We start from the raw sequence: 21,881 nt of genomic DNA, 5'->3' as shown, positions 1-21,881 counted from the left end.
CATTGATTTTTGTTGTTTTCAAACAAAAATCAATATGTAAGTTAACTTTATATGACAATATGTAAGTTAACTATAACTTTTGTCATTCCCTTGTCACATGCAAGGGAAACAAATGACCACAATAAGTACTTTTTGCACACCACCACATTGGATCTTTTTCAATTTCAAAAAATAGTGTTTCCTTTTCCCCACAGAAATTATAATACCTCCAGTAAAATGCATTATTTCCTCAAAGTCATTCCCCTGTCACAGTGAATGCCATTCCTTGCCGTGTCCAAATTGCACTGTTTAGGGAAAATAACTCATAATAAACTATATTAATGACAGCAGTTGATGATGCAAAAGATTTCTTTTAGGTTTGTTTTCACAATTTTCAGCGTTTTAGACTAAATTAATGATTTATTCCCATGATTTTTTTTTTTTTTTTTTGTTAAAATAAAATTCTCTGACAAATTCTCTATAGGTTTTACAGGTTCTCCCTGACCTGTCAAATCCATGCGTTACATTTCTTTAATTTTTCATTCAGTAATATAATCACTCTATAAAATGCAATCTTAGTGTGAAATGAAAAAGAAAAAGAGTCAGCAACAAAACCACACTAACAGTAACACACAAATTTAATTAGAAATGATATGTTACAAGAGATTTCTATCAAGAAATGTGTTCAACTGCTATTAAAATTGCTGTGCCTCTTCTTTAACCAACAACATCACACCTATATACATATCCTAGATCATACAGTAATATTCTTTAAAAATTAAGGAAACATTTAAACACAGTATCCATTTCAAGTACACTTCAAAAGTGTAATAAAAACAACTTCCATAATTTCTCTTTCAGATTTAAACATTCATTTTCAACATTCAAAAAAATGTAAGCTCAGTACTCTATTTCAACATGCATGCACATATATATGTATGTATGACTCTTGTGATAATTAAGAGTAACATTTTTGCCATAAATAAAGCATTTATCGCTAACAAAACGTAACAAACATATTATGAGGATGAACCAGATAAATTCATATAAAAGCTCTGATTTTCCAAACAGACTAATTTAATTTAAAATCAAAATGAAAGAACTGCTTTATTTAAGCGTTATTCAGAGATCTAGCATGCCCAAACACAGATGAAAATCAAAAGTATATTTTAAAGAAGAATATTGAAAAATTGGTTACTTTCCAATGAGCAAAAAACAATACATTTTCAATTTCAGAAATTGGATTGGCAATAATTGTAAAATGATTGTTTTTCATATGAATACATTTGAATGACACTTATTACCAAAATACAAACAGGCTATCAAAGGAAAAATCATTGAAATTGTGAGAAATTTTGAGACTCCAAAATCTTTTTAAGCAAAGGAACCTTTAGCAGCATTGAACTTGCACATAAGGGAGAAACTATAATAATGTTCTTGACATTTTGAAAGACACATGAGCATATTAGAAATATAGTTGATATCTCTTAGCACACTCATTAGGGTCTGAGTACAGTAATTTTGGGTAAATAAGCTGCGGGTTATATGTGTTTTAAAGTTGAAACTTAACATCTGCGGCGTATCTGCCAGGGTGGCCTATCTGAAGAAATTTTCCCCCCCACCCTTCTTTCTTAGTGTTTCTCATGTTCGCCCAATCGAGTGGCAATGTTAACATTCATTAAAAAACGCTGAGCTCTCAAATTGCACCATAAAACAGGTTTCTCATTAAATTTAATTTCTCACTTCCTTAATCCAGCATTAGTTTGTGCCGATTTTACCGCTATTCGCTGTTATTCTTTCCAGTTCTAGTGTTGCCAGATTCATGATGATACCATACATTTCACAAGACTGAAAAATGGAGGAATCGCTAGCTTGTCTGAGTTAAGAGTCCCTATAGTTTGAGTAATGTTTAAAAATGTCTCATTAATGATAAATTTAAAAAAAAACATCAATTGATAAAAGTTAAACAATTTTTTGATGAACTGCTAAGTATAACACAATGATTTGAAAACTTCTCATCCAACCAAATGTAGATGTCATCCGGCAACATTAGTTTTATGTGTAATCATAGCGTTTTCTGATCTTTTTTTTTTACACGAAGTTTACTCCATTTCTACCTATCAACAAGTGCAGTCACTTTTTACAGTTTTGTTCTAACTATAACAAATGATCGCATCCATACATATGTATAAATAGAGAGAGATATATATAGAGGGGGTGCGGAGCCATGTTTTGATATGCTCTTCTGCAGCACATACGATGGAGAGGCTTATCCGATGAACTTTTGTTTTTACTTAGTAAATTACTGCACCTGCGGCATATACGATAAGGCGGCTTATCTACCCAAAATTATGGTACTACTTTTTTTCTTAGTTTCATACTTAAAAGTATAATAAACCAGATATATTTTTCAAATTAAATTTCATATACGATTATTTTTACACAAAAATCAGTAATATCATCGACTTTCCTACTTTCTTTTTTTTTTCACATAGCATAAGCAACAATGTTTTTTTTAAATGTAGCATTGATAATTTAAAATAATTTTAACAGCCCATTCAACATACATGAGTTATACTCAATAACTTTGCTTAAAAAAAGTCATTTTAAACATTTTTTTTTTGTGCTGAAGAGAAAGATTTTAAAAAATAATTAATGCAATAAAATAATTATGAACTGAATATAAATGGAATAAGAACACTGATTCCAATTAATACACATTTAAAAAAAAATCCTCATGAACAGACAGGTTACATTTCAAAGAGAAATTCCATTTTAACATAAATAATGATATTCACAGAGAAAAAAAATGAATGAATAAATTACATGCTTAAAAGACTTTTATCAAATGCAGCAAATCCTACATTTCTTTGCATAATCATCAGCACCAGTCAATACATTAAGTTTTATTTGTCATGTCTAAAAAGTAACATTTTAGGAAAACGACATGAAAAAACTATTACTTCAAAATATTAAAATAGAAAGTATCAAATGTGAAATAACAAAAATATTCATAAAATTTTGAACTTTTCTTTTTTATAATCACAATAATATTTATGTATGAACCATGTAGCAAAGCAAAAAGAGAATTTTGCTTTACTTATTAGCAGCAACAAGAAATACAAAATGGGAATAAACACGTGAAGCAATTGCAGTAAAAAGTTGAGTATTACCGGTTTTACAGTATTTACAGTTGTAATAAATACTACTCTACACTTTTCTTGTGTACACGCTCACAATCTCATGAATAAAATTAAAACACTCTTGTTTTGTTGAGTAGTGATGTCATGCATAGTATATATTTTCCCCATTAATGGCACAAAATAGGGAATTTTCTGTTTGTAGATACAAACATCACCAGCTATGTCCTTTGTTTTGAAGAAGAATTTTTTAAAATTATAGTATTCATGAAAAAATTTATAATTCCATTTCATTTTTCAAAATATAGTTGCAAGCTATCAAATGTTCTAAATAAAATTAAATTTATCTTCTGTCGTGAAGTCATGAATCTGTAAAATACATTTCTGTGAGATTATTTATTTATGGTGTTTCAGTGCTATAAATACAAATGCATGCAATGACATTCATTAACTTACTCAAACCTTGGATTAATTCTAGTCTTTCATCATTTTTTTCAAACATCTTCAATAAGGACTTTTTGGAGTTTTATTATTTTTGATGAATTAAAATATTCACAAACATATAAGTTCATGTATGGCAACAATGTAAAAATGCCATTACAACAATTTTTTTTTAACTTTTCGATTTTTTACCACTCCCAAAGTGAAACCACCCAGATCCCTTTTTCCTTGTAGGTCCCAACTTAGCACCAGCCATAATAGCAAGTTCTGGATGTATATTCGAAGGAAGGCTTCCACTGCGTGCTTTGGCACTCGGTGAATCAAGAAGTATTTCTGTAACTGCAACATCAGGATGGCATCTTCTTCCCTTTGAAAATTTTGCTGTGAAAATGAAATATTTCAGAAATATTAGACTTTTTGCGACTTTTTGAAAAAAATTGAGATTAAATTTTATCAGTCATGTCATATGATACACACAGAGAAATTAGCAACAGTTAAAGCATTTGAGAAGCAATAACATAACTTTGAGAAGATCAATAAACAGAACAAAATATAATTGAAACAAAATATTGTTAGTATTTTTGGTTTTAAGCCAAGTAGCTTTTAGAACCCATATGAAAAATACAAATGTGACAACTAGTAACAGGGTCTTGGCCCAGCTAGGCTGGTCCTAGTCAATTTATTAGTCCCCAATGAAGATCAATGGCCCTCTTAAAGCTATCCACCCCCTTGCTCATTACCACCTCTTCCGGAAAGCTGTTCCAAGTGCCCACAACCCTACTAAAGTAGTAGTTTATTATTTTCAGATTACCTGAGATTTGAATAGCTTAAAACAATGATCCCTCATCCTACTTTCGGTGCAAAAATTTGATCCATTAAAATCATTCATTTTGCTAAATTTAAACAACTGAATCATGTCCCCTTTGATCCTCCTTTGCTCCAGGCTATACACAAATATCTTTCCTCAGATAAGGCAACCAAAACTGCACAGCATACTCCAAATGAGATCTTAATAAACTCCTATATAAAGGCAGAAGAACCTTCTTAGATTTATTTGAAATAGATCTGTTTATAAACCCAAGCATTCTGTTGGCTTTGTTACTTGCAATGCTGCACTGTAGACTAAACTTGAAGTCATGATTTATTAAGATACCCAGATCAATTACATTTTCTGCCTGGCTAATGATTGAACCCTGTAAATGATAACTTGTACGCTTATTTCCATCATCTAAGCGTAGCACTTGACATTTCCCTACATTAACTGCCATACCCCATTTATCTGCCCACTTAGTAATATGATCTAAATCCTATTGAAGCTGTTTTCAGGCCAGATGGCTTGACGGTGCCGAAAAAGACTTGGACCAAAACTATTGGCCTCAATAGATGGAGGAAATCTGTTTCTGACAGGGCGGGATGGAGGAAACTGATGGAGACTGTCTTGGCCTGCCCTAGGCTGTAGTGCCGAAAAAGAAGAAGTGTAGCAGTTGACAATTCCCTACATTAACTGCCATACCCCACTTGTCCGCCCATTTAGTAATATAATCTAAATCCTCTTGAAGCTGTTTTACCTGTTCTTCATTTACTACGATCCCCATAACTTTTACATCATCAGCAAAACAATTTATGCTTCCAGAAATATTCTCATTCATGTTATTCATAAAAATAATAAACAAAAGAGGCCCTAAAACTGAACCCTGAGGAACCCCAATTAAAACATCACTCCATTTAGAATGATTTCCCCTCACAAAAACTCTTTGTTTCCTTCCAGTCAGACAATTTCTAACCCAAAGAAAAGTTTTTCCCCCTATTCCTATATCAGCTACTTTGCTGAGAAGAGCAACATGCGGTACCAGTGTGACTATAGAGAAAAGCATTTACATAGATAAATGTCTTTCTCAGCCCACAACTGTTGCCGACTCATGCAATTTTAACAAAATAGTCTTTTGAGAAAGTTAAAATCAATGTTTAATACTGTTTATACATGAACTTAATGACAAAATCCAGAAAAACATTTTCTTTAATGATGTAACTATTTATCAAATAAATACAGAATGTAAAAGTAAGCAGGAGAAATGTTTTTACTATAGTATAATATCCAGGTGTGATAGTGGACCCAAGTAAAATTTCCTGAAGACAAGTGAGAAATTTTAGTAAACTATGAAAAAGCTCCCCCCCCCTCAAAAACTCTTCAAATATGCTTACAAAAATCATGGAAAAAAAACGATTTAAAAGGATTTTTTTTCATTATTTTTCACTTTTAGAATGTTTTGCAGTTCAAAATTTTTGGAATTTTCAGCAATTTCAGATCCCAAATTCCCCCGATTTTATCTTAAATTCAATTTAGGGGTGAGCTGGTTGGTCCTTGTCCTACCCCAAGATAGCTGTTTTAATTAACAGTGCATTGAACGCAAGCACTCCGGTTGGTGAGCAGAGTAGAATAGTCCCAACATAGTACATGAGTGTTGCAAAAGGCGACTAAAATGGATACCCAATTCAAGGTGTGAGGCACCGTGCTGATGAATGAATGGCATCTGGGTTGTATGATGCCTCAAAAAGTCCCCCCCCCCAAAGAACTAAGCGAAACCTGGGGTCCTGTTTATATTACCAGGATTTTTTTGTGTGTAATATTTATGAAGAAATATGAGTCCTTTCTCATTTTTCATGAGAGATACTGCTAAATCAAACCATTGGCTGCAGAAAAAGCTTTAATATAACCTTTCCCTAGTAAGATAAAGCTAGAAAGTATGTGTACACAGCTCGAAAATATCTGCAGGTATGTAAAACAATATACAGTGAGAAGGTAAAAGTTTTAGTAATGAATTCTTATTTTGCTTTCAATCATGTATCCATGAAAGCAAGAGATAACTTTTTCAATAATTTATGAACAGATTTTGAAGACAACCTTCGTTTAATCTTGATATTAATTAAAAACCATTGGACAATGCTCATGTCTCGCAGCAAATATATCCATGCACGGTGTGTGTGCCCCTGTGCGTCTGCATTATCTAGCAAAGAACCTTTAGTTTAACTATCAAACTGAAAGTAGATTTATTTACTCACTTTCTCCGATTCGTTTTTGTGTTATCAGAAATAGATTTTTTCTACTACTTAGGACACCATTTTTATATAAGAAAAAAACCTAAATACATTTAACCCTTTTTTTTTCACAATGAGCTTGCTAAGTTGGTTCCTCTGTCTTTTACAATTTTAATCATTTAATAAGTCATGTGTCATCAGGCCGAATATCTTAAAGCCCATTACTTATCCTGTATAACAAAATCTCTTTTTTTGTGTATCCTTCATTATGTTTATTAGACTAACTGATATTATTATTTTAGGACTAAATTATGCATCAAATAATGTAGTTTCCAAAAGACATTTGCAATGATGGATACTTTAACAAATGGCTTTTAAAATACATGAACAAACGAATAAAAATGAATACCAATAGTTCACTTATGTCTAATATGCCATATTTTTGTAAAGAAATTGGCAAGCAGCCAGTGAAGGAGAGTTGAAAATATTCACTCCAGCAGGGAGAAAGGATGTTTTTAGTTCTTTTGATTCAATAATATCTTCTAAGTTTTACAAATTGCTTTCATGGTTTTATAACCACATTTAATTTTTGTGCCTCTACTCCTAAAAACGAATGGACACATTATTTTCCACATAGAAACAACATGTTGAACTTTCATTGGCTTGGCCATAGAGCAGTATGCTTGAAATGTTCCAGTTTCTACTTGATGAAGAATTTTTGACACAAATTCATCATGTAAAACTTTGATGTAATTCTATTATATAGAAGATTTGAACCTAATAACTGAAGTACGTATCAAAAATATTTTTTCAGACTCACTTGCTTTTATTCAACATCATTACCACAATTCTATTTATGCACAAAACTAATTTTTCTGTATTCTTATATCTTAGCATTTATAGAATGAAATTCTGCTGAGTATCATAGCACTTTGAATCCAATAAATAGGGGAAGAATAATTAATTAATGATTTGAAAATAGAATTTAACATAAACCATTTGATAAGAAGACAAACAAATAACAATGCCATGTACACATCATGAAAAACAATGAGATATACATAAACAACTACTTATAATGTACCTCTAGGTCGCTTAGGTTTCTGTTTGTTCAGTACAGCTAATCTGGCCACTTTTCTTGGCTTCTTCAGTTACGATAAATGCTAAAAGAAAATCATTTTTTTAAACCATCAAATTATATCTTTAAAACTAAATACAAATTATCCAAAAGTACAATGCTTTAAAGTTGAAATCACATTATATTATAACTTATTTTCATTCATTAGGCATGATCAACACAAAAAGCAACATAACCAACATTGTTACTCATGTAAAGATCTAGAGATAACCAGACATTACAACATAAAAAAATTAATCGAAAAATAAGAATAAGGAACGACTATCATTTCTACATTTTCCATAAGTAGTATGTGCGCGCAGTACTATACACTAGTACAGCCAAAATTTACCTTTGGGGGGGGGGAAGTGTCTGGTCACACAAAACAATCCTTACCTGCATATAAAATACTATACTAAGATTGGCAATAGTGTTTAATATAAAGCTGTGGGGGTGTGAGCCCTAAAACACTCCTTACTGTGCTCTTGGCACTTTTAAGTTACAAATTATTAAATATATAATACAGGATCATGTTTAAGATACTTGAGTGCATTTGAGCCTAGCATCCTAAATATAGAACAGTTCATTGTATGAATATAAAGGGATTCAATTTAAGGCAATTACAGAAGATGGCATCACTATTCTGATTTCTTAAGTGAAAGGACATAAATTTTCCCCGCAATTTTTTTTCTCTCATCTTAAGATCATTTACCATAACTATAAGATTCATGTATTAGACTAAAGTAAAAAAAGAATAAATAATGTAAATATCAATTGCTAGAACCAAAAATATTTAGTTATCAAAAAAGTGAAAAATTAATATTTAGAAAGAACCAAAACTTTAGGCTACCTAGCAATGTTGAAAATTTCCAGGACTCTAAGAACAGCATTTATCTCGCATTTATTTTAAACTGTAACTCTAACCAACAGATTGATTGCACCACAGTCCAGATCAGAAGCGTTGAACTAATGACTTGGTGAGAGGGAGATCAGCTCAGTATAAGGAAAAAAAATCACTATTTTTATTTTCTGAATATAAATTAAAAAAAAAAAAAAACATTCAACTGAAATTCCCCCAATTACTCAAAACTGTTATAGTAAAGCAAAAGTAATGATAGTAATAATATACATTGACCACTATTCTGGTCCTGGTTTAACTATGTGGTGTTTGTTTCCTTAATGTCCCAAAACAGAAAAGTATACACATTTTTAATAATTCAGACATTTTTGCTGCAAGGAAATGTGTCCTAAATTGTTGATTTTACATAGAACAATGTTTTATGTGTGTAATAGGGGCTTTTTTTACATAAACCGAATTTATAAGATGGCAGCAAACTATGAACGTATACAATTTATACAACAGATCCTGAAATTAGTTTTCCTAATTAAGTGCCTAAGAAGAATAGTTTATGTTTTTTCAACAAATTGGTTCAAGAATGTGACTGTTGAGCTGTGAAGCACATGCCTCAAGGTAAAAAGGTGATGCACTTCAAGAGTTAACAATTTCTAGTTCAAAAATATTCACGAAATTTGGTTAAACACAGCTGATGTCTTTTTCATACAACCATTAGAATATAAATTTTCTTCTTCCATTTTCATTGCCAAAAGATGCTATTTATGCATATCTTAATGTTCCCCTTCCGTCTCCCCCCCCCCAAAAAAAGGTGGGATATTTGCTCATAAGGGGCTATCCATAGATGATGTCACACATTTTTAACATTTTTGACCCTCTTTGTTTTGGTTCAAAGCATCAAACTTCACCATACCCCTCCTTCCTTTTTAATGTCAAGCTACTTTTTATAAACATATTCTTATTAAATAAATGCATTCTGTGAAATTTCTTGTACTCACTCCCTCCACCTTGGCACAATTAGACCCTTCCCCATCCCCACTCGCCTCTAAGAGGACACATAGTAGAATAAAGTAATACTTTTGATAAAAGAGAGCAAATGTCTTGTCTGCTAGAAACAATATCTATTGTTTTCAAGGCCTGATTCAATAACTATAATGATAATCTCAAATTTACAAATTTGTCCTTGTTTCATAGTTTAAATTTTAGAACATGTTTTCAGTTTATATGTTCCTGTAATAATATATTCATAGTTTTGATTGATTTTTGTACACCCAACGGAAAACAATTTACTGCTACTTACAGTTTTTCATACAAGAAGGTTATGAATCAAATCAACATCATAAAAACTTCACAGCCTTGCAGTCAATGGCCATTACATAGTTAGTACTTAAAAATCACAGTTGGTTTAAGCTTCCTTTTAGCATTTGAAACATTTTGCAATTTATAATTCACTTTATTTTCATATAAAAAAGTAAATTACAAAAAGTGACTACTTCACAAAAAATCTTGATTGAGGAATAGAATCTTCACAACTTTTTTTTTTAAACAAATCATAATTTTTACATGTACAAATATTAAAAATATTTTTCTCATAATAGTTTTTCAACATAAAAAGTAAGTTTCATAAGATATACAGTACAATCTCGAAAATCCGAGTCTTGAAAGTCCAAGGTTCCGCTAAATTCAAGGTGATTTATTTATACTTTAATTTGGATTTTTAGTGCCTAAAAAATGTTTTACATTAAAATCTGAAAATCGAAAACTTTTTCACCTGTAAAATTTCTTTAACTAAACTTATTAAAGTAATGAAAATGGTCTTGAGAGGTCAGTATCAACATCACTTGCCAAATGGCACGAAATATTCGTTAACTACAGGTGAATTAAGTGGATCATACATTAAAGACCAACTTAGTACATTAATTGATTTTCCAGAATAATGAACGTGTAATTCTCTTTTAGAATATCACAGGGCAATTTTTTTTGAAAAAGAAGGGTACAACTTGGAGCCGTACGAACATACGTTGATACAAACATTAGGACAAAACTCGTCGAAATGAATTCAGGGAGTTTAAAAATGCATTTCTTGTTTGTCTACAAATTAACACATAAATACTTAGTCACCATGAAAAAAAGGTCAAAATTCCTTTAAGAGTTATCAAAATTTATCTTCATGTTGAAATAAAAGTGATGAATTTTTCATAAAGACGATATTTTCTTTTTATGGACAAGGAAGGAAAGATACACGTAGCATGTTGTAAAGATACATGTTGTATGAATAGTGTAAAATTTTAATTATGAAATGTCTAAAAAATTTTTGGATAATCCGAGTTTTCAGTAATCCGAGGTAGCATAAGCCCCAATTACCTCCAATTTTCGAGACTCTACTGTACTATATTTCATTAAATAAAATTTAAATGCACGAAACATGAACACTGGACAAATTTTCAGAAAAAAACCTTTATAAATTAAAAAAACGAAAAGAAAGCAAATAATCAGGAAAAATTTACCTTGCTTTTCATCCTCAATTACTCGCTGCCTTTCAGTTTTAAATGCATGAAGCCACTGATCCTTCTCGGGAGATGTCTTAGCATAAAAAAGATACCATTTATCCTTATCTTTAGAGTATATTTTCCATGCATTTTTCACACTTACAGCAAACTGAGTATCTAAAATTACAAAAAAAAAAAAAAAAATCAAGACATGTACATAGGAATAAAACTCCATAATGAATGCCATATAGTTAACTCTAAGTAACTTGATTTGTAGAAACTTCAGCAAAAAAAGATATAGTACTGAAAGCCTAATGTGATTCTAATTCCAAAATAAGGTGATTTTTGGGCTTAAACCTCATGCAAAAAACTAATTTTATCACATTTAGAAGATGTATAGTGTAACTTTGATGAACTATACTTAGGGGATCTGATACAGTTTCCACAATGAGGGATATATTGAGAGGTGACAGAAATTTATCTTAACAGGCAAATTTTGGCTGGTTTTGATACATTAATATAACAAAAAATTTTCTTCCCTTTTTTAAGAGATAAAAACTTTACACCATTAATTTATATGCATAGTAAAGTGAGATATCTTAAAACTTTCTTAAATACAAACTTCCTGGCCTAAAAATGTTAGTTATTTAAATTAATTTATGGTTTTGTTTTTTCGTTTTTCATTCTCAATCAAATAAATAAGAATGCACAGGTAATATGTATATCTATAGGCTGACCCATGCAAAACATTCACGCTAGACATAAGGAATTCAAAACCCATTTTTTAAGTAATGTTTTGAATAAAAGCCAAAATGTGACTTGTGTTTATTTTTTGCTGATAATAGTGAAAAACTCTTATTAAAATTATGTCTTAACTTAGGAAGCTACACGCAAAAGACACCTTTGAGTAATAATATATATGATACTGCAATTTACGATGTTAAAATAAACTTTGTTTTCTAACTTCAATGCAACAAAGCAACTGCAATTTAGAATCCGACCCCAAATGAGTTAAGATTATATATTTAGGGCAACCTTGATCAGAATTCATCAGAATTCACCTGAACAAAACTAGACATTCAAAAACTACATTTGCTGGCCTATGAGAGGATTGATCCCCATGACCATTGTGCTATTAGCAGGGTGGTTTTACAAACTGAGATAATGGGCCTACGTATTGTGATGCTATACACTGAAGCAATACTTAATAAGCAATAAAATAATTTGAAACCAATGCCTCTATTTTGTTAAAATATTTGTAAAAAATTATACAGCGATTTACGGTGGTAAAATTAATGCCTTGCCTGGTAGCAGAATTTTTTTCAGCTTAAAAATCAAAAAATGGCCTGCAGGAAAATTTGACATTAGATCAGTTGCAAAATCTAAATCAACACAGAGAAATGCTTACACATAAGATGCTAATTCCTTAGCCAAGTAGTAAGTTATGCTTTTTTCTATCGTACTCTTCTAAAGGACAGGTAAATAAATTTTTGCACATAGTACTTTTTTGTGACAAAGGAACAAATATACATAATCTTTAAGTTAAGGAAGATCAGCTTACCTTTACCATCTTCAACATCAATAATATCACAGTAATCAAGATTCAATCTGCCTTTATAAGCGTAGGTTTGTCGTTTCAAGAGATCCTGAAACAAATAGACATTTCCTTATTGAACTTTTAATAACCCAAACAATTCCAAAGATGAATAACCCAAACAATCGCAAAGGATGAAAACCTAAGTTCTACAAACAATCAAACTTAAAAACAATTACCATAATGCAGAACATTAATGAATGCTTTTAAGTGGGAGGGGGGAGACAAAAAAAGCTTAAGATTATGAGTTATCTGATATTTAAATGTTTCCTTTTTTTCATATTATCACTAGAATAGGAACTGCAAAATAATATTTTTAATAATTCATCAAAAATCATAGAAGAAAATAGAAGATAAATTAGCACAACTATTGACACTTGAAGAAACTGTACTGGTTATGAAAAAGGAAAGATTTCTATACAGCTTGTTGCAGATATATCCTAACCAGCACACAAGTAAATAATATACTTTCTTTTCATGTATCATCTCATGGTGGGTCATGGTTGTTCTTCTAATGACCAGGTTTTTTCTACTTTCAAGATTCTATCAGTTTTTAAATTACTTTCTATTTATTTTTACATGTGAGGTAGCATCCTCTATAAATTCTATGCCGAGGTAATTTATGATTGGGGGGGGGGGGAGCTAAAGATGTTTCTCCGGGTTTTCTTTCCCAAAGTATCTAATAATAGTTTAATTCCTTTTGTTAATGTCTTGATCTCTGAATCATAAATGACAAAGGGTTGTTTGACTGTTTAAGAAAGTTAAAAAAAAGGATTTTTTTTTTGGACAAAGTCTAATTTAAGTTTTTTTTTTCTTTTTTGTAAGTCATAGACATCAATTAGCATTTAAAATAATGTCTGGATTCTTTGAACTACTTTTGCGTTGTTAGTTAACATCAGAGGCAAGACAGATAAAACTTTTAACTTCTTCAAGTTAGAGCTGATCAACTGTTTCTAAAAAGTGTGCACTATTTCTACTAAATGTCATGAATTTTATTTTGTTAATTTTCTGAAAGGAAATAGCTCTTGTTGAATTATTCTAAGAAAAGCAGAAATGCCTCTTTTAGACCTAGAAGGGCTCTTAAGATTTGATTCAAATCATCTACATATGCTAGCAGTTGTACATACTTTATAAGGGCTAATCAATAATTAAAGAGAAATTGGTGTGTGGAAAAACTGTTTGTAGTACTACATTTGTGGTCTTAAGTCGGCATCACTGTGATGAGTTCTAATCAGTTGATTGATAAACATTGATATTTTTTATAACAATGTCAGGTATTCTTGAAAATTCCACATTGGTTTAACAATGTTCTGTGTTAAATTTTTTTGTTTGTTGAAGATGAAAAACCCACCAATGTATACTTTAGAATGATTAAAATGCATGGTGAAAGTTGTATGAACTGTAAAAATGTTTACAAGTGGGTAGAACAGTTCAAGCAGTCAAAAATCAGCGTCTCACGAACACTGTTCTGGCCAGTGGCATAGCGTAGGGGGGAGGGGGCAAAGGGGGCACTTTGCTAGGGACGGCAAATTCTGTAACACGTGTTTCGTAAATTCCCTTTCCCTTTACCATCACTGAAAGTAAAAGTACCTGGCACTGTACTAGTCCAAACATCGCTTTGTTAATTTGCAAATCGCCACTCCGCATCTTTTTTATTTTAAATATGAAATTGATGAAGCATAATTTCACATAAGTGGGCTGTTAATCTAATTTTTTTTTAATGAAGTAAAAATAGAAAGTTTCAGACAACTAAAGAAATTTAAAGATTTTCGATATGCTTGAACAACTAAAAAGTGTGTCGAATATAATTACTGTATCTACTGTACAGTATTATTGTAGTACTGCATTTTATTATTGCTACATGTCTACCGTCTGTTTAATTTTGTGCATTCTAACCATATTTTTATTCAATAACAGAACTTTTCTTTAAATACAGTAAAATTTCAGTTCTCTATGTTTAAATTCGGTAATAGGAAGTTAAGAAATGGGTTAAAACATTTTGAAGGATGTTTTCCAATGTCTAAAATAATTGGTATGTTCAAAAAAAATTTCATAGATACCCTTTTCTACAAAGCAAAATTTCAACCTGCACGAGAAGTTTTGGAACTCATCCCTCACGTTAGCCAAGATTGTAAGACGGCCAAGGCAGTTCAATATAATCCTCTTACATAACATTTACAGTAGCTTCCACACTGGGAGGATACTCAGGCACAATAATCTCACTGACGTCTAAAATGTTCATCCACGAAACAATCTCTGCTGACAGAAAACACAAACGTGGCACCACTTGGCAGTTATCTCTTATTCTTTTTTTTTTCTAAGCCATGCTCTACTCAAGGCAAATATTGGGAAAATGTGAACATTTCAATGCCAAGCAAATTAATAGTGTTAAAAAGATAGAACGTATGGTGTCAAAATATGTCTGATGTCAACTCATATTTTTCAGAGTCTTACGAGTCTGATTGATGCAAGTTTTACTTGCGTTAAGATTTAAACTAGTTAAATTGTTTGAAACCAGTTTTTTTTTGAAACTTTATTTAAAAGTAGTTTCCGGAAATCGCTACAAACTCCTTTTTTTTTTGTAGCGAACTACTCCCTACTCTACTTTTTCTAAAAAGTAGTGCGCTACACTACAAAGTAATAAAAAATGTAGCTACAACAGTAGCTTCGCTACTTGTAGTGCACTACTACCAACCACTGCATTAAATAATATGCCAATATATATATCAAGCATTAAACTTATGCAAAGCTATTGAAATGAAAAACTAAAGCAGGAAAAAAAAATTATTTATACCTTTTTGCAATATATGAGTTGATGGTCAAATATGAACAAATATATATCTCTTGACCAAGACGACGACACTCTTGTAACTTCTCCACAGTGAATTAAAATAGAGCTTGTATCCAGAACATCAGGTCCCTAGAAATGAGTTTTGAAAACATGTCAATTTGTTACATAAACTTAACATAAATCAGAGCGGAGAGTTTCCTTCAAACTTAAGAACCACAAATAACTTTTTACTTTAAGTTTTAAAACTACAAGCTTAGAATGTAAAATTACAGTTCTTAATGAAATACAAAACTGTTACACACACACAATTTTTTGCGGAATAATATGCATTTCTCACAGCATTAGGAGAATTCTTTTCCAGACTAAAAATGCACATAAGCAACCAATGAGAAGTACACAAGAACAGGAAGAAAGTTGAACCATTTCAATACATTTTTTGATAAAAAGAAAAAAGTATAAGAGAAATATCACACAGAAAAGTTAATAATGATGCATTTTGAAAGCAACAGTTTTATGCATGAATCTCAAATTTGAAGGACATATTAATTAAACTATTTCAATCAATAACTCAAAGGAAGGGATTACTTTTAAAAGTGAAAAGCTTTCCAAACTCTATCACCAAGTAATTTAATGCAAACGTTTTAAATTCCTTTCATGGTTTGTGAAGTAGAAGGTATAGAAACGAAGTATTGATTAAAAAAAAAATCAACAAAAACATTAAATGTTGATGCAACCAAGAGTGCAGACATGCTTATGAGATTACATTAATATGGGATCCTATATCAATGAAAAAATGGCCTGTTAGACTTAATATGTTTTTGTGCAAGGTTTAAAGGGAATTTTTGAATAAACAAAGAGAAGTGAAATAAGTATTGAAAGAAACATTCTTATTTTAGAAGATTGCATAACAGCTCAATTCTGAAATAAAATTGTGTTAGAAAAAGGATAAAAATTGCCAATTTTTAGAATAAAGCATTATCTTACAACAATATTTAGTAAAGGATATTTTGAAATAAAAATTGCATTGATGCAATAAAAACAGCTCACCTCCCAACCTTCAATAGTATTTTGCCATTCAGCTATGCGTTCTAAGCACTCCATTCGTCTCTTACGTTCATTAACAAGCTCTGCCACTTCTCTCATAGCTGCAAGGGCATTTTTTACAGGAACATGATCTGGATGACTTTCATCAGTAAATTTTAGTAGTTCAGCCAGTTGTAATGGGTATTTACAAATTCTTTGTATTGGAGTAAGAAGGAATCCATCCAAAGAAATATCTATCATTTCTTGTAGAAGACGACATGCCTGAATGATATAAAAGAAATTCTTCATGATTAGCAAATTCTGCTTTTTACAAATACATATTTCATAAAAATTCGAGATAAAATATTTCACAATGTTCTTCAAATAAATAAATAAAACTTAAAAAATACATCATAATATTAGAAATAAACAATTTATAACATAAAAAGTAAATAAAATCAAATAATAAATAAATACAAGAACAAAAATAAGCACCAGTAACAGGTTCTTGTTCAAGTTTGGTACATCCTATTCAATTTATCAATCTTCAATAAATTTTAAGAGCTTTCTTAAAACTTTATTATAAGTAACAGCTGCATTATATTATTTAGTGATTTCCAAAAAATCCCATTCCATCTAAAATTAGTTTTTTTGACTCTGAAGCAATGCTATGACACAGCTGCCAACATTAAAAGATGAGAATTAGGAAGATTCACGCATAAAATGAGAGGGAGCAGATTTTTAAAACTGAGCTGGTACATAACCCAACCTTAGGAAATTTAGATTAATACTTTTACCGTAATTTCCTGCGTATCATCCGTGGATTATATGTTAAAAAAATGCAAAATTAGTGAGGTGCGGATTATATAGGGGTAAATCTTAGTTTCAAAATGAAGGTCAGGGAATCCTAGGAAAAGTGGATGTCAGAAGAAATGCATTCCGCATGTTGCTTTACTTAGAAATTAGCTGATATAGGAATAGGAGGGAAAATTTTCATTTGGGTAGAAAACTGGCTGACCGGAAGGAAAAAAAGAGTAGTTGTGAGGGGAAATTATTCTAAATGGAGTGAGGTGGAAAGGATCAGTGTTAGGGCCTGTTTTGTTCATTGTTTTCTAGAACGATATTCATAAAAATATTTCTGGGAACATGAATTGTTTTGCTGATGATGCCAAAGTTATGGGGGTTGTAGAAAATGAAGAACAAGCAAATCAACTGCAAGAGGATCTAGATCATATTACGGAGTGGGCTGATAAATGAGGTATGGCTGTTAACGTTGGGAAATGTCAAGTGCTACATTTAGGGCATGGAAATAAATGTACAAGTTATTATTTGCAAGGTTCAGGCATTAGTCAGGCAGAGAAAGTTACTGATCTCGGCGTCTTAATATGTCAGGATTTGAAGTTCAGTCAACACACACAGTGCAGCATAGCTTGTAACAAAGTCAATAAGATGCTTGGGTTTATCAATAGATCGATTTCAAACAAATCCAAAGAAGTTCTTCTGCCCTCATATAGAAGTTTGGTAAGACCTCATTTGGAGTATGCTGTTCAGCTTTAATCTCCTTATCTTAAGAAAGATATTAATGTATTGGAAAGGTTTCAAAGGCGAGCTACAAGGCTAATAAAATGGACTTTCTTATTTAGACTACGATTCCAGGCTTAGAATGCTAAAAATGTACAGTCTTGAGCAAAGAAGAGACCGAGGGGACATGATTCAGTTGTTTAAATTTATTAAATTGAAAGATGTTACAGGGTTAAAGTTTAGCACTGAAAACAGGACAAGGGGTCATTGTTTTAAGCTATTTAAATCTCAGGCTAACATGGAAATTAGGAAAAACTATTATTTTAGCAGGGTAGTGGAACCTTGGAAAGCTTACTGGAAGAGATGGTAATGAGCAAGGGAGTAGATAGTTTTAAGAGGGCCATTGATCTTCACTGGGGATTGTAAATTGACTAGGACCAGCCTAGCTGGGCCCAGAGCCGTTGCTGGTCGTAACTTTTGTATTTGTATTCATTTACAAAGGGAGGAAAGATGCGTCGAGCATCTTATGAGGAAGTGGTAGCATGAGTGAAAAGTGCATGGGAAGATGTTTCGGTTAGAACGATTCGAAACTCTTTCCGAAAAGTGGGACTAATTGAACACGCAGATGCAGACTCTGCTTCAGATACTGAAGTAAACGATTCATCCGCATTGGATGCAAACGTTGTGGAAATGTTTGTGTTGGACACCGACACTTCTGACTTTGAACAGTTTAATTGATTATGTTTGTAAATTTAAACTTGTATCATTTTCCTGTAAGTATTTCAGTGTTAATAAAACCTGTCAAACCTTTTCATGAAATAATATTTCATTTTACATGCTAGTATTACTATTAGCATATTTTGATAAATTACATTCGCTTATTACGATAAATTTGCTTCAGAAAATGGTATGCATAATAGAATTGTTCTATCATATTATCCACAGATTATACGCCGCTGCGGATATACGGAGATTTTCTTTTCCTCTCTCCCATTTTGGGACCTGCGGATTATACGCCACCGCGGATAATACGCAGGAAATTACAGCACTTATTAAAAAGAAAAACCAATGTATAGGCACAGTCCACACTTTCAAAATGTTGTAAATGTAGTAGAATAACAGGTCTAAGTATCCAGCTCCTGGTATTAATTTGAATTTTGACATCTTGAATTCTAAGTGTTTTTGCAATCACAATTTGCGGTAAGACCCTACTAGTTAGGTTTCTTGATTCTACAAATGACTCCTTTATGGCAATCATATCTCCAAAAAACATAATGAAGATAGTGTTAAAATTGAGAGGGTTGGATAAAAATGAAGCCAGTTCCAGGGGTCATGGAACTGCCACTGCCTGAAGAAGTTCATGCTCAGGGAAGCCAGTGGATTTCAAAAGTGACCCAGACTGCCAGCTTTAATTAAGTGAGGTTAATTAGCAATTTGAGATTGCTAAAAAAAAAAAAAAACCCACAAGTTTTAGGCTTGAAAAGAAATGTTTTAAAATAGACATGAGTTTCTTTTCTCTTAGAAGGGATAATAAACATTCCTTTCAGTTGGTAAAAATCAGGTTAAAAATTAGGAACATTTTACCTAATTTTGGGAAATAAGAGTTTTAGAATAAAGAAAAATGTGAATTACACATTTTTCAGAAGACATATACAATTTTCACACTCCTGAATTAAAAGGTTTTGTTTTCCATCAAATCCTACCCTATGGAGTGAAAATGTACTTGTAAACGAAAGCCTGCTGAAGAAACATAAACTAAAAACTAGCAATAGCAGTCATAGATTATGCAGACATTTCATTTTAAGATGGGTAATTAGCTGATCGCAAAATTAATTTCAATTAATAGAAACTAAGATTATATGATGTTTATAATCTCAGATTTTCAATGCATACTCAAGCACTTTGCGTTTTTTTTCTTTCTTTTTCTTTTTATGTTTAAAAAGTCAAGTTTAGTCATCATATACTTTGACAAAGCTTATATGTATTAATTGAACTTATATGCTAAGTGGGACATACAAGGATTTTAAAAAATAGCCGCCTTGATACAAGTGCATGCTTCCCCCCCCCCCCCAAATGTCATGCACAATATACTCAACATCAGGTAAGTTTATTTGAACATAAAAGTATTTTTATAATCATTATATCATTTATAAAATAAACTATTTCCCTTTTTTTAGTCGCATATTAAGAACATAAGTAATATCTATATACACCTATTTGCTAGCTTAATAGTAAATTCAAAAAGAATATTCAGTATAAGGTTGTGAAACTTGAAAATCAATCAAATTGCAAGAGATCTTTCCCTTTTATAATTTTGTGACACATCAATACTATATATGCAAAAAACAAACTAAAATCTAACAACACTGAGTCTGATCTATATTATTATTATCAAGCGATAAGGATAAAAGCAAACCATGTTTCCCTTGCTGCCAAGTAATCACTCATCAGTGAGTAATCACATAACTGTCCAAATTTTTTTTTTTTTTTTTTGCCTTTCAATTTTGATACAACTTATTGTATATAGAACTGGTCTATGGCTGTGTGTAAAACCTCAACTTTTTTTTTTTTTTTGGCATAATCAACATTTAGATTCCAAGTGTTAACTTTACTCTTTCTTCATAATCCATTTATCAAGGTCATGTTTGCAAGCACTGTGCAGATGGTTTAAGCTTCATTGTGAATCATACAAAATTACATACATGCAATAGTGAAATCTAATAAAAATTAATACTCCTTCTAGGATATTTCTAAGGTTCTTGATCAGCATACAAGTGGATATGAGTTGTTCAGTAATATCATTCATGATTTAATTCAAGTGAAGACTTTGTTAGCATCAAATAATGATCTTAAGTTTCTGAACAAGAAAAAATATTTCTGAAACTGCAATTTCAGATTTTATCTACCATTAACACCAACAATAATGAAAACAAGAAATAAATAAGAAATTGAAATAATACCTCAAAAAAATGAATATATTGTGAATCACAGTAAAGCTCTTGCAATTCGCTCACAGCTAATGGATGGTTGTTGCAATATTGAGAGTACATTTTAAATTCTTCTTTCTAAAGAGAAATTAAAATTTATTTAAGAATAGTTCATATACAACATTACATTAATTTTTATGGTAAAAGTAAAACTAATTTTTTGTGTAATAAAATATCATAAAAATAAATGTAATGAAAAATACGGTGTTAAACTTTACAGCGCTAAACTATATTTCATATGAATAAGAGTGACTGCATGTAAAGCTAATACCATAAGAAATGCAGTACAGCTACTTAATCAACATTTAGTATTATTTCAAAAATGTAAATAATAAGTCCTAAAAATGCATATGCTTATAGATAAGGATTATCTTAAATGAAATCCTTTGAAAAACACTACTTTGGATCCATATTTGTTGGCAATTATTAAGTTTGATGTTACAGTAAGTTTCAATGACTGAAACAAAATTAAATTTAAGAAAATGAAAGATTGATGTTGAGTCCTGAGAAAAGGGATGAGGGAGTTTTAACTTTCCATCGAGAATGGGTATCTGAGAGATACACTAAAAGGTTATTTGATTTATAGTTTTATGCAAGGTAGCACTACAAAGGTTTGACTTTAGATATTTCTCCCTTTCATTAGACCAACTTTTAGTCATCATTGGAATTTTTCTAGCTTCAGTAGCAGTATGTACATCTGCTAATTGTATCTGAGAGATATAAGTGGCAGTTTAATTTTCTTTTTTACATTTTAATTTGCTTCTTTTTAAAATTTCATACTACATTTACTCTTTTCTATTCCAAATGCAAATAGTAGAGTCAAAATATCAACAGTTTTATTTATTTTATTTTCTTGTAAATTTTAATATTTTTTGGATAATTGAACAAGTTACTGTAAAACATACTGAAG

At 31.1% G+C, this 21,881-nt stretch overlaps 1 protein-coding gene across 1 annotated transcript in view; it reads right to left on the bottom strand.

The window, feature by feature from the left end:
- Positions 1-608: 608 nt before the first annotated feature.
- LOC129218265 (spermatogenesis-associated protein 13-like) overlaps positions 609-21,881 on the bottom strand; it is a 156,470-nt gene continuing 135,197 nt past the window's right edge. The window contains 8 exon segments of the mRNA XM_054852491.1: positions 609-3,941; positions 7,681-7,726; positions 7,728-7,759; positions 11,074-11,232; positions 12,617-12,701; positions 15,444-15,569; positions 16,488-16,745; positions 20,945-21,049. Coding sequence (XP_054708466.1) covers positions 3,733-3,941; positions 7,681-7,726; positions 7,728-7,759; positions 11,074-11,232; positions 12,617-12,701; positions 15,444-15,569; positions 16,488-16,745; positions 20,945-21,049 — 1,020 coding nt within the window. The 3' untranslated portion in view covers positions 609-3,732.

The sequence above is a fragment of the Uloborus diversus genome, chromosome 3 (genome assembly GCF_026930045.1).
Source record: "Uloborus diversus isolate 005 chromosome 3, Udiv.v.3.1, whole genome shotgun sequence".
Lineage (NCBI taxonomy): Eukaryota > Metazoa > Arthropoda > Arachnida > Araneae > Uloboridae > Uloborus > Uloborus diversus.
This window is presented reverse-complemented; position numbering and strand designations above follow the sequence as displayed.